The 14,287-nt window shown below is 38.5% G+C and overlaps 1 protein-coding gene across 1 annotated transcript in view; it reads left to right on the forward strand.

The window, feature by feature from the left end:
- The window catches only part of LOC144822490 (laminin subunit beta-4-like), a 500,129-nt gene that overhangs the window by 209,351 nt on the left and 276,491 nt on the right, over positions 1–14,287 (forward strand). The window contains exons 3-5 of the mRNA XM_078680103.1: positions 5,496–5,631; positions 11,603–11,676; positions 12,497–12,685. Of these exons, the coding sequence (XP_078536229.1) occupies positions 5,496–5,631; positions 11,603–11,676; positions 12,497–12,685 (399 nt within the window). The remainder of the gene's footprint in view (positions 1–5,495; positions 5,632–11,602; positions 11,677–12,496; positions 12,686–14,287) is intronic.

Below are 14,287 nucleotides of genomic sequence, written 5' to 3' on the forward strand. Positions count from 1 at the left end.
ATAGCTACTGAAAGTATGGAAGAGGAAACGTTATATAGGGAGAACATAAGGTACATTATGGGACAAATACCCTTTAAGTAATACTACTGTTTGCAGTAATTATTGTACATGCTCTCCCGATATAGCTACTGAAAGTATGAAAGAGGAAACGTTACATAGGGCGAAATGTTTGCAGTAATTATTGTATATGCTCTCTCGGTATAGCTACTGAAAGTATGGAAGAGGAAACATTACATAGGGCGAACATAAGGTACATTATGGGATAAATACTCTTTAAGTAATACTACTGTTTGCGGTAATTATTGTACATGCTCTCTCGGTATAGCTACTGAAAGTATGAAAGAGGAAACGTTACATAGGGTGAACATAAGGTACATTATGGGATAAATACTCTTTAAATAATACCACTGTTTGCGGTAATTATTGTACATGCTCTCTTGGCACAGCTACTAAAAGTATGGAAGAGAAATGGTTACATAGGGCGAACATAAGATACATTATTGGAGCTGATTTTGTAAGGTACTAAGCCCCATATTCGTCCCCTCACGATGATTCATGTAAAAAATACCTTTTATTAAGTAATAAATACCTTTGGTTTTAATTGCAGCTCTGTCTCATAGGCATCAGGTGAGGCAAGGGCTTTGCTACAGTCTACAGATGGACTTAATGAGGAGAAATAACCAATTCTGTTATGCGTTATCTGCACTATTAACTCCTGCAAAATTATGTTTTTTGTTTTGCAATGGTTACATGACCTTGCCTTTTGCAATTTGTTAGGGATCAAAGCAAGCATGTTTAATAATTTGGCATTATTTTGTCCATGCAAACCAGGTGTCTCCAACCAGTTTATCGTGTGCCAGCAGTGCTCAGTCAGATTTATGACCCTGGTGGGTCACAGAGGTTCAGAACTGAGCACTGAGGTATTTCACAACTAAACAGATGTTGTTCCCAACTCAAAACTGGAGCATGAGAACAAAGTGATATTTCTTAATGCTTTTAAATGAGAGATAAACTTAATGATTAAGTTAGCTCTCCATAATGAGAGCAAATTAAAATGAAGAGATAACTTAATAATTAAGTTATCTCTCCATTTTAATATTCTCCCTTGTCAAAGTTTTGCATTTACAAACAGCAGGCATCTTGCTCCTAATGGCTGGTAGACACATAGCCATTTTTGTAACTGAAAAATAGAGTCATTTTCTTTTAATTGGGAAAGTTTTAAGTGAAGAAAAATATTTCTATGAAACATTGTCTTAATGTTTTTCTCTACTTTAAATTGTTTTATGAAGTATGTCTCTTAACTTCAAATTCTTCACATTTAACGGATGACTGTATTTTACTGTTATATATATGGCACCATGTCTCAGGCCACTGAAAGTACTATGCCTGATGTTTGTAAAGAAACGTTGACATGGGAGAAAATTAAAATGATGAGTTTTATGTAATGCAAATATACATAAAGTTAACTCTTCAGATGAATTTGCTCCCATTTTAAAGTGTCGCTTTTAAACACAGCAGGCATCTTGCTCCCAGTGGCTGGTAGACGTGCTGCCATATTAATAACTGAAAAAGCAGCCATTTTATTTTTAAATGGGAGAAATTTAGGTAGCAGAAAAATGTTCCATCAAATGCAGAAAAAAATTCCTTATCATGAACATTTCTGTAGAACGCTTTTTTGCACTTTAACTTTCTCCTATTTAAAAAAAATTCTTGTATGTGTGTGATGTACATGTAACAGTGCCACATATGGCGAAAACGTAGGTCCTGTGCCACAAGTACATGTGACACAGGCTCTCAGTCACCCATACACATATATCCCATTCATTATTTCACACACTTGTTCATACATCCCCACAGACCATACACTCACTGACAAACTTGGCAGCCCCATCATAGTACCCCTAGTCACAGTATTTTGTTCAAACAATAGTATCAGGCTCCATGGGCATTCGGTTTAAAGTCAATGAAGCTGGGTGAAGGGGTGTGTGGTGAAAATGCATGAATTACATGACCTTCAGTAGCTCACAATGATTTTCACTGATCAGAAGTAGCTCTTATCACAGAAAAGGTGGGAGACCTCTGGTCCAGACTAACAGGGAGACTTTAAGAGTGCATGTTACTCTCCAGGCGTCATCGTGAAGTATCACAGCAGCGGAGGGCAATCTTTGTTGATGATATTTACTTTGCCAATACTTGTAGAGCTCCAACACAAACATTGACCGCTCCAGTAGCATCTAGATGTAATGTGATGACCATTTTGGAAACGTTATCAAAATAAGTATACAAAATACCATTGCAAGATAGCTAGCCCATGACAACTAAACACAATGGCCATCTAGGTATGGTATAACTTTTGCTACTTTGTATACTTACAGTTATCCATTCCATGATGGCCACCTACCAGAACTGGTTTTGCCAATCCTGGTCCAATTCTACAGGCATTGGTAAAGCCAATAGAGGCAGCAACGCAAGGTTTTTTGGTGTTGGTGATAGAGAGATGGTGAGAGCAGTACAGAGGCAGTGGAGTGGAAACCAAGTATAATTGGGAATGGGGGAACTAAGTAGCAGGGGAAAGTGTAGTAGGAAGAGAGCGAGAGAGAGAGATGGGGAAGAAAGACAAAAAGGAAGAGAAAGAGGAAAGTGATGTGCATTCGGTCTTATCCAATGCTAAAACTTAAATGGCACAGAAAAATGCAAATAGAAAAATAGTTCTCTAACATCAGCAGTGGAAGGAGACATTAAGCCAATCAAAACATATGGTGATACCTAAAGGTCCAGGGTGGCTACAAATGCAAGAATAGGAAGGAAAGTCATTAAATCAGGAGAAAGATATTGAAATAGACAAGAAAACAATCCAAAAGAGACTAAGACATAACCCCAAAGACTACTCAAAGGATATGTAAGTGTTGATGACAGTGCTGTTTATGACAGACAGCTAAAGCTATCTGTATCTAGACCACAAGAAAGGTGTTTTCCAAAGATACATATATATTACTACAATAAGAAAATAAATCAAATACATTGTAAGGCCCGTGTACACTCCCACGTCTTATTAATACATACTAAAATGCGGAGCTGGTCCTTAATAAGAGTGCATTGTTCTCTTGCCAAAGGATCAACCATTCCAGCTTTTATTTAAGCATGATTAACATTATCATACCATTTATCCTGGTTATTTCACAAAAGCCAATGAGTAAACACACAAGGTGTGATTCACAAAGATAAGTAGGCATTAGTTACTCTTGTATAAGTCCTACCTTTCTCTTGAATTTCAGGGGCAAGGCAAAATACTATTCCTTAACACCTGACTTACTACTGGAACTCATGAGTGAGCCATAAGTGCTACAAGAGCAAGCCACTGCAAAATTTGTAATTAAGCTTTTACATTTAAGGAATGCAAATCACTTCTGTCGTGTAAGGGCAACGGAGGTGCAAGGGGAAGAAGGTAGTGATTGGGCAGAACATGTTACAGTAAAATAGTTGCAAAGGCCTATAGGGCTGATCTTCGTGAGGAAAACCACAATTTGACCCAACTTATCAGACTATCAACCCGTATTCACAATTTCACAAATGTGAGTTTTGTTTGTGCACCAATTTACAAATAATTAAAGTACACATAAAACTACACTACAGACTTTTGTCTAAAGCTGAAAAAAATACAGCACGTATTGTTGCTGAAATGTGACAGCACGAGGACAACTGCCTGGGTGGTGCTACGTACCACCATTGTATATATATTGGTACATAGTCATTTAATTTTATGGCCATCAGTGCTGTTTCGGAGCAGGAGAAACAGTGCTCGAATTTTGTCTTCCAGATGCTGTTTTGTACACGTGCCCAGACATTGCAGTATAATTCCAGATGTTCTCTGCTGTTGTCTTTGTCTTTTACTACCCAATAAACAGCTTCTACTCTGCTTTTTGCATAATTTATTTTTACAGCAGTTGCTGCGCCTGCGTTTCTAGTGCTTTTCTGGTTCTTTGTATTTATTCATTGTCCATATACTGACCCATACATTGGCCGTGATGACGCACGCTGAAGATTCCAGTCACACCAAGTCGATTTCTCTACTGCATTTCAGAATATTCAGGACAGACGTATCGTGTTATAAAGATATTGTTGCCAACATATTGACAACCAAAATATTTTGCTGGCAAGTATATGAAGAAAGTAAAAAACGTTGGGGCATATTATCAAGACAGGCGATAATGGGCTTGATAATATGCTCTATGGAATTCCAATTGAAGCCCATGTTAGATGTCCTTCACATCTAACATGGGCTTCAATTGGAATTCCATAGAGCATATTATCAAGCCCATTATCGCCATTTTAGCGGCAGTTTTCTGTCGCTAAAACGGCGATAATTGTATCGCCTGTCTTGTTAATATGCCCCGTTGTTTTTAAACTCCACATCTATGTACTTAGAGATATATATATATAGGACTCCAGTGTACATAAACATGGAGTTACACATGTAAACCTATACTTACCTATACATACTTACCTGCACAATAATTTGGTAGTCCATGTTGATTCACAATATTTTTAAAAGACAATATTTTCGGCCACAATATTCTACTTATATACCATAATTCATTTGGCCCTCAGGTTGTAAAGGTGTAGCCACCAACCCTACAGAGCAGACAGGATGGGCAGGTTTCTTATAACTCCTTCGCCAATATCCTACCTGAAGAAGGGCCAATATTGGGAAGGAAAATCTGTACTATCAAAGACTCAGCGGGTTATTGGCGTGAACCTCGCGGCCTGCTCCCAGGTTACCCTTCTCACAGAAGCGTGGATTTAGATGCTTAGAACTTCATCATATATTGACCTTGTGAGGAAGATATGTTGCAAAATTAAAAAGAAAATCACACAGATATTGGCAATAGTGAACATAAAGAAAGTGTACAGAATAAATACACTGTGCTTTACATTATTCTTATTAGTAGCATTGTTGCTGTTATTATATATTTCCTACCTCACCTTGCCCGAAAGGTTAGTAGCTAGAAAATTGAGGCATTCTGCAGCATACTTAGAAAGAGGAAATTGCGTCTGAGGAATTTTTGTGCACAGGAAGTTGTTCCTTTCTGCACAAAAATAATCCTGTCTGCAATGCAGATACCCGTGCAACATGGCGCAGGGGGGCCTGCGTTGGCGCTAGGCAGCCAAAAGCACACCAGTGCTAGGAAAAGAGAACAACGCGCTGCATAAATGTAAATATGGCGCATTCCTGACCTGTCACACAAGGCAGTGCAGCAAGGGGGCTTGCAGGGTTTTTTGGTAAATATGGAGCAGAGTACATAAAGGTAAACTGTTAAAATTTCTAAAAATAAAACATAGTTTAGGCATTTGTGTTATCATAAGTGACATTATGCCAAAGCAAAAGTTATATGTCTGAAGTTGTGGTTAGAGGACACATATCAGAGTTCATATAGGCTGCACTGGCAGGCTACACATCCTTCCATAAATCATTTTATTTACTCTTTCTCTTGCAGGATGAACAGAAATGCTTCATTTGTGACTCTAGGTACCCCTTTAATTCATACAACGAGCCCAACAGCCATCTTGTTGAGAATATTATCACAACCTTTGAGCCTGATAGAAAAAAGAAGTGGTGGCAGTCAGAGAATGGTAAGATTTTTCCATCTGTATGTTTCGTATTTGTTGTATTGTTTTTTACTAAGACAGCACATTATTAGAGTGATGCTGCAATATCACTTATTATAACTTGTTTTGGCCACATACTCATATTTAAAAATCGATCCTTATTTAAATGCATTTATTGGTATATTAGTAGTGTTTTAACCAAAGTGCTCGACAAAAATGGACGTTGCAATGAGATATAAATAATGTTATTAGTGTTTGGGGTGGCCAGAAAAAGTGGGTGAATGAGACTGGCAAGGATGCTTCGAGTGTTCAGGCCTAGTCAGTGCCTAAGCCATGGAACTTGGTATGTCCAGGGCAAAGTTACTTATACAGACAGAGCCTGAACTATGGAATAGTATGACATGTGACTTTCTTAGTCTCAGTCCTAGTAAGCTTTCAGGGCCAGTGGGCTTAGATGGAGTACTGATCATTTCCAGACCAATATATACAGGGGAAATTATTGAGAGAAAGAGAGAGATGGAGAGAGCGAGAGAGAGCTAGAGTGACAGGAAGAAACAAAATAGAGGTAAAGTTGACTGGTGCCTGTAAATATTTAAGGTGGAGCGAAAGAACTGAATTTAGAGAAAAAAGGCAATGCAAACTAAACGAGTGAAGCTGGTTGGTGAGGACTGGAAAGAGATGATGGACAATATTTAGGGTTTATTAGAAGGGTAAGTTGGAGTTTGGTCTAATTAATCAACATTATACAAGGCAAGCACATTTCATAAAAGTTTGGAACCAAATAAAAACTGACCACCAAAATGAAATATCGCAACTTTTATGGAAAGAATTAAGTAATGACACAAACTCTCTGGCAGGGCTGTACCTAATGAAAGCGATAAAAGAGTTTGAGGTGACGTCAATATGGGATACAAATATTACCAAGACATCATTTAAGAGGATAATCAACAAAAGTGCAAGCTTTCTATCTATTTTAAACGATAAAGCTATCCTTACCAAAAGAAAACATGCTTGGACAATAATAAATGGTTATAAAAAGAAAGAAATCCAACAATATTTGGTGACTCCCTGGACTGAAACAAATAAACACGCACTCCTCAATGCAAGATTTGGCAATATTCCAGGCCTGTGCCATCGTCCACCCTGGGCAAGAACAGTAACGCAAACGGAATGTAGATTGTGCAAGGCCTGTGAGGAAGATATCCTTCATCTTCTTTGTATTTGTCCGGAACTCTCCCAGGAGAGAAAAACTTTGCTTAAGATTCCACTTAATGCACGAGGCATAAGGACATGCAGGCAGGCCCTAATAAGGTGCTTGGACTCAAATGATATTACTTTAAATGCTGCGTTTGTAAAATTTCTTAAGATTGTCAAAAGGAAACTAGGAGATGTAAATTTTTGTATTGTTTTTTAACTGTTTTATGCATGAATATAGCTTTTATATGACTTTTTCCTATCGAATGTGCAAATATTGTAAGATTTTAAATAATCAACACAATAAACTTTACTTGCTTACTTACTTACTTACTTATTAGAAGGGGAAATGGCAAAGGAGGATGGAGCGAAGGTCTAGATTGTGAGAATGTAGATTATTATATGGTATGGTGTAACAATGACACAATTCTTTAATGGATCCAGTCAGGTTTGTTTGTAAAACCTTAGCTCAGTCACTGTGGCTCAGTGCAGTCAAACTTTATCAAAGTATTAAGAAGTACCAAAAACAGTTGAATTAGAAGAAAACACACCCCCAATAAAAATCTGACACCAATTTATTGGTTGTATTTTTGTTTTTAAATAGAAATCTCAACAACAAAAATCCACCTTAGTATTCCAGCGATATGAATTTTTATGTAGAAAATTAATCACTGCTTTTCACTCAAATGCAATATATCATTGAAATCTACTGTGACTCGCGGTTTAGGTTTCGCCTCTGCAAATGACTTGAAAACGTCTGTGTAGACACGTTTGTGGGTCCTAATTCCGACACAGAGCTAGTCACAAGGACTAGTCAGGTCCAACTGAACAGCTACCTCACATAGAAAACAGTCTCCAGCCCAGGTCCATGCGTTATGGATGAACCATTTTAGGATTCAATGGAGTGGTTCTGATGCAAGAGATACAGGATGATGAAAATGTTCAAGGTTTCTGGGGATGTGAAACTGGTTTTGGGGTCTTTCTATGTCCACTTGGAGTCCTCAAACCAGGGGATTGTAACTCCTGGTGAAAAAGCACTATTCACAATAGTGAGTGTTTCTCGGCCCAAATTTTCAAGTCTTAAATCTCCAGACCCAATGATTTTTTGTCTGAGACACGGCCTCTCAGAGAGACTGCAGGCATAGGGCTCCGGTAAGAAGCGTTGCACAGCCACATCCGCTGCCTGCTGAAGTCCAGGAGGGCAGGTATTGAAAACTGCTCAAAAAAGAATCTGGTTAATCTTGATGAGAGTATTATTATTTTCTGTTTCCTGGCAAATCCTTAATGGCCGGAGTTTGCAGCAGGGACACTTAATTCTAGGTCCTTCAGTACCTCTACTGCAAATTCCAGCCAACTCATGATATCTGCTATCAATTGCAAGTAACATGTTTGGCCTGTGTATGCTTTATGTGGAGCACACCTCTTGTCCTGGCTTTGGGGTACTTCCATTTCTTGACTATGGCCATTTTTACCTTTGATTTTAATATCAGAGTATCTACCTTCACAATGCCACCCACCAGCTCTGCAGATTTGCAGTCAACCAATCTCACAGCCTTTGCTCTTCCACATATATGGTGTGACTAGAGGCAAATTCAGTCAGTCAGTCAAAAATCTTTATTTCGATTAATTAAAATCATAAAAGAAACAATACATACATCCACCGTACATAAAATAGTTAAAAAGAAATAAATAAGCATTTGTTTGTTACCGTTCATGTATGTACACTATTTACAATACGTCGATCAAACAATTAATAGGCCAATGTTTAAAACAAACCGTTTAGCTCATATCAAAGAGATTGGGGTACCGTATTTACGTTTTAAAGTGCATCATTATATTTCTTTAGGTTTAAAACCCATAAGCCCCCTCTGCATCCTACTAGGCTGTTGCATGCAAATAAGTCTTTTATTATTTACCCGGGCTGCAGCCATCAAAAAGCTTGCTACGCTGAAGATGACACGCACAGTACTCAGCATTTGCAAATTCATTTCTGGATGTTTGGTTTAGTGATTAAACCTGCAGGCAGGTGATCTGCCTAATTCTGTTGTTTTCTGGTTACTGCGCTCGTTTTGCGATTGAAGATTATTGTAATACTGGATGCATGACATAATATCAATTACTTTAATGTTATATCTTATCCAAATAATGTTATAATTTTTAGTATGTACTATGAATTTTACAATTATATCATCTACTGTTATATTATTTCAGAGAGTTTCTTTTTTTAATATAATTACCATATTAAAGTGTCTTCAATAACTTTCTAAAATATGTACTACATATTAAAAATACAATGCAAACCTAGCCATAGCCCTAACACTAAATCTAGCTCTAACCTTAGCTCTAATCTTAATACAGCGGTTCTTCATCTTTTGTGATCTGTGGACCCCTTCTGAATCCCTACTACAACACGAGAAACTGCACCTAAGCAATTGCTCTGACTTGAATCGTGTCAAGGTACACTGGAGAGAATTGCCATATTTTTGAAAAACAATTGCTAAATATCTGACAAATGTCATGTTCATGGTGTTCTCCCGGCCAGCCAGTCTGGGTACAGGAAGTCTGGCTTGCACAAAAAGATTAATTATTTCATACATAACTAGAACATATATATTTTATAGACTTTTCATACCTAATTTAATATCGGTCTTTATATGAACAGGATTGTAAATCGCCCCAGTGCAAATCAACACAATGCAGGACACTTACCACACAATGACTACACGTACAACTCATTCATATGCATTTCAATGACATTGAACAGTACAACACATACCATTGTAATCCATTAAAACACACTTGCAATGCATTTATTCTCCCCCCACACACAAATAGTATATCTACACAACAATCTTGGACCTTCCTGGAAGCCAATCACCGCTTTTTAAAATATATATATTTTTCATGGGCGTAAACCTCACCATACCCATTTTTTATTGTATTGCTTTAGTAATTGTTCTTATTTAATTATAATCTAACCCACATACCATCCCTGAACCCTAAGAATTTCTTACTGCTACCCATGCCTGAACTCTAAAACCCTTTGCTACACCTTACCACTACCCATTCCTGAAAATGAACAATCCATACTACCGCTTAACACTAAACATCCCTGAACTCTTAAAATCACTTTGTACTCCTCAATACTGCCTATCCCAAACCCTACAAACCCCTTACTACCCCTTACCACTAACATCCCTTCCTACCTCTTACCATTGCCCATCCCTTTACCCTAAAACCCCTCAATACCCCTCACCACTTCCCACTCCTTAACATTAAAACATCCTTACTACTTTAGCACACTACCTGTCCCTGAACCTTAAAACCTCGTACAACCACTTAAAACTACCCATCCCTTAAACCTACAACTTCCTTACTACCCCTTACCACTATCCATCCTTGAACCCTAACAAACCCTCTAAGCAACACCAGCTTCCACCCATTCAATACCCTTAAACCCTTAACTGTATTGTGAATGTAATGCTTTCTAACTTGCCTCATTGTAACTTAGCACGTTGTAGTGGTATATACATTGTTGTGTTTGTGATGTAGTGATCCCTCAGTGTCCTAGATATGTTGTAAAGGTGGGTCACACATGAACAGTGCACAATAAACAGTGATCCTGCAGTTTCATGATCTGCCCTATTATTACGTAATTGATTGTGCAGACTGCATTCCCTTGGAAAACTAAACATATTTGGGATTACCAGAATCATGACATTCAGGGTAATCTTTTCCTCGTTAGCATTCTGGGATATATGTTTATCCATTTGAAAAAATCAACAAAATATTGAGAAAATGTGTTAAAAACATGTCAGTATCTGCACATTTTTTCTTCAAAGCTTTAGAGGGGGAAGAGATATTGATGTGGGGTATGTATGGGTGCGCAAAGGCAAAAAAGATCAACCCAACATTGATTTTGTTAAAAAAGCTCAGACACCCGGGAGCGCAAAAGCTCTGGCAGTGAAAAGATTAACACTTACCTGACGATATAATGGCAGGGCGATATCAAGTTAGCTGATATTGTGGCAATCCAGAGGTAATGGGGGTCAATGGTAAGGCAAGTCAATATTAAAAATGTGCTATATCGGGGATATACCTTGGTACAGTACTGCCTACTTGTGTTCAATGCTCTGGTCTCTAGCAGTAGGTATGATGCAGTGTTCTTGCAGGGTTCTATTAGAGATCTCATTTTCTGGTTGTAAATGTTTCAATGTTCTCCCTGTGTGTGCTTGCTACACTATTAACAGGCCGTTGTGTCACATGTCAAGCAGTGTCTGTCACTTTTGCTGGTGGGCGGAACGCTGCCACCAGAAGTTGTATCATTGTGAAGTACAAGCATGGCTCCCAACAATTTCCTCTGCTAGCACGGGAGCTTTATCTGGCAACCTAGACTGTAAATCAAATACTTTGGCTAGCCTTTGCACTCAGTGTATCCAGATTCTAGTCTGGTAGGTAGTGTTACCAGGATCCGGGTGCTGATGGGTGTAGTCCGAAATATTGAGTAGGGAATATCAATTTATAAGATCGTAAGCAAAATGTGGAGGACAAATATATCAAGGAGGTAAGTGCATATTCATATAGAGGTACCAAACTGTGATTTTATTGCTAACATTCTTACAAATGTATGCTCAAAGAAGTAAAGTAGAGAAACTCTGTGATGAGTTATTGGCAATCATCTACTTTCTTGATATAATCCTGCACTGTAATGCACCAATTGCATACACATAGCGAAACGCAAGTAGACTAATTTCCAATGGACACTAATCTTTTTATGCATCTCTCTTTTATCATGATTTAGGAATTGACCACGTCAGCATTAGATTGGATCTCGAAACATTGTTCCAGTTTAGCCATCTTATATTGACGTTCAAGGTAATAAGACAGGCCTAATGCTCCATCACTGTAGTCATGCATGGCAATGGTGGATTCTTAAATGGCTTTATTTCAAGTCAAATGTTAAAAATTGTGAACATTTTGCTTGTTAACAACAGCCCATCATGGAGGTGACCTTAAACAGCAAATGTGGTCAGCCATTACCTAACAATCATACCAACCAAGGTCTGAATATCAAGAGTGTAATCCTTGTTTAAGGTCATCCCATCACCTGCTCAGCATAACACTACTGGTGCTATACAAGCCTCTTTGATTTGGGATTAAACAAAGACACAAATATTTTCAGCCATTATTTAGCTCGGAGGCTGTCTTGCAGCATGGGCGCACTAGTCAACGGCAGTACTGACAAGGATATTTTATCCTGATGTTTCCACATAAGCCCCAACATTTATAGGAGTACGCCATTGGCACAGCCAAATTCCTGAGTTGCCAAATAGAAATGCTACCTAATCTTGATTCCACCTCATGTTTCTTTCTTCCACCACCCTACATTTCCTCTCTCTTTATCTCATTCTTGCAGGTTCTTTTTCATCCCATCTTTCTCCCTTAGCCACAAGTCTCTCTTTTTCTCCTTCCTCCTTCTTTTTCTCTTTTCTGTCTTTCTGTCTCTTGTTGTGGGTGAAAGTCTGATGATGAAATGTAAGTCCCAGTCCTAAAAAATGAGTGTGGTTCACATTACTAGCAACCAATGACACAAATTAAATACTGATGATGTTGACATTACAGACTGTTGTTAGGGTGAAATGTTTCCTCATCTTGGTTTATGAGCACTAACATATTTCCAAATGCTACTTTGTAGACCTTCCGGCCTGCAGCAATGCTGGTTGAGCGGTCCAGAGACTATGGTCAGACGTGGAAGGTGTTTCGGTATTTTGCACAAGATTGCGCCACAACATTTCCAAACATCCCAGTGGGTGAAGCATCAAGAGTGGACGAAATAGTCTGTGATTCCAGATACTCAGATGTTGAGCCCTCTGCAGAAGGAGAGGTACTGATCTTTTCCTATGAAATCTCTTAATACAGTGCCATTCTGATTTTGTTCTTATATCAACAGATATGTCAACTAACATCAACTCATATCTCAGCATTATGAAATAGCTCATTAATATACTCATGGACTAGAGTTCAACTATGTTTTAAAACATCCCAACTAAGGATTGGGGTACCTCTCTCATCCACTATTGCATTGACATGTCTCATAAAGATCAGGGTATAACATGGGTTTAGGGATTCCAAAGGTTTAATCACACTACTTAGTCAGTCAGCTACAAGTGCTGAACGACTCAGTATATCGATTAGTCTAGACAAACTTACTTCTGCAACCACAGGGGAGGTGATAAGGGCATGGAAAGGAGCCATGTCACTTGGATGGAAGCAGATCCTCACAAAAGAGTCCCTTCTGTGGTCCAGCAAAAGAGGGGTGATGTCCCTGAAAGGATTTAAAAAGTGGGAGCTCTTTGGAATTTTAAAAGTAGAATACCTAACGAGACAGGAGTAATCAAATCATTCAACCAATTAAAAGGGGAATATAAATTGTGTCTATCAAAGGGATATAATGCACACAGCTCTGGCATGCACTGGTGCCATACTCCCTTGACTGGATGAAAATGCCTAAAACTAGTGCGCTGGAAAAAAGGTCTCAGCTGAATAGTTGGCTAAGGTGGTCCTATCAGCCATATACTCAACCTCGCAATTGGATAATGGGAATGTTAGAGTACATAGATTGGGAAGTGGTGCTAATATGCCCTAGAGAAGTCATAATATGAACCTGCCTATGTCTTATCCAATTGAAGGCCCTCCATAGGGCATACATTCACATAGGTAGACAATTTGAAATGATACTAGCACTAGACAGCCCCTGCTTGAGATTTGGGATGACAGAGAGAACTTTGCTGCATATGATTTGAGAATGAAGAGTTATCCAATGGTTCTGGAGTTAGGTAAAAGTCACATTGTCTGTGATGTTGGGAGTGGAAGTACTCTTGATGCCACAATACATGATTCCAGGTATTCCGTTTACATCGATATGATAAAAGGGAAGATAACCTCTGTGTTCTCTAGGTGTAATGGCAGCGAAAAGCAATATAGCAGGGGACTGGGAACTACATAATATCCAAGCTGGGTGAGGTGGTGTGAAAGTATGGATCAAACTATGGAGCAGAAAAGTGATTTAATAGACGAGAGGATGCTGCCACAAATTCCAGAGGACCATGGAAAAATCATTTTTGACTTGATGATAGAGTGGATAGGACCACCCACGATTAGGATACTACCTTGGGATGAAAAAAGCTAAAACATATGTCTCTCTATCTATAACATTGACTGAAATATATTATGCTATGCTTCAGGTTTCCTAACCTACTTGAATGTGAAAGATACACAACAATACTATGTCACTTTAGAGATGGCTCCTATAGAAATTAACACAAACCACTCCAGGCAGGATCAGTATGAGAAATTGGATAGTTGGTTGATAGGCTGTGAGCCCTGGTCAAGCATCAGCCACAATTGCTTGCAGGGTGAACTAAGCAAAGTCACTTAATAATCCTGTGCCTAACCCTGGGTATCTTGACTCATATTATTTATGCAG

The sequence above is a fragment of the Lissotriton helveticus genome, chromosome 1_1, assembly GCF_964261635.1.
Source record: "Lissotriton helveticus chromosome 1_1, aLisHel1.1, whole genome shotgun sequence".
NCBI lineage: Eukaryota > Metazoa > Chordata > Amphibia > Caudata > Salamandridae > Lissotriton > Lissotriton helveticus.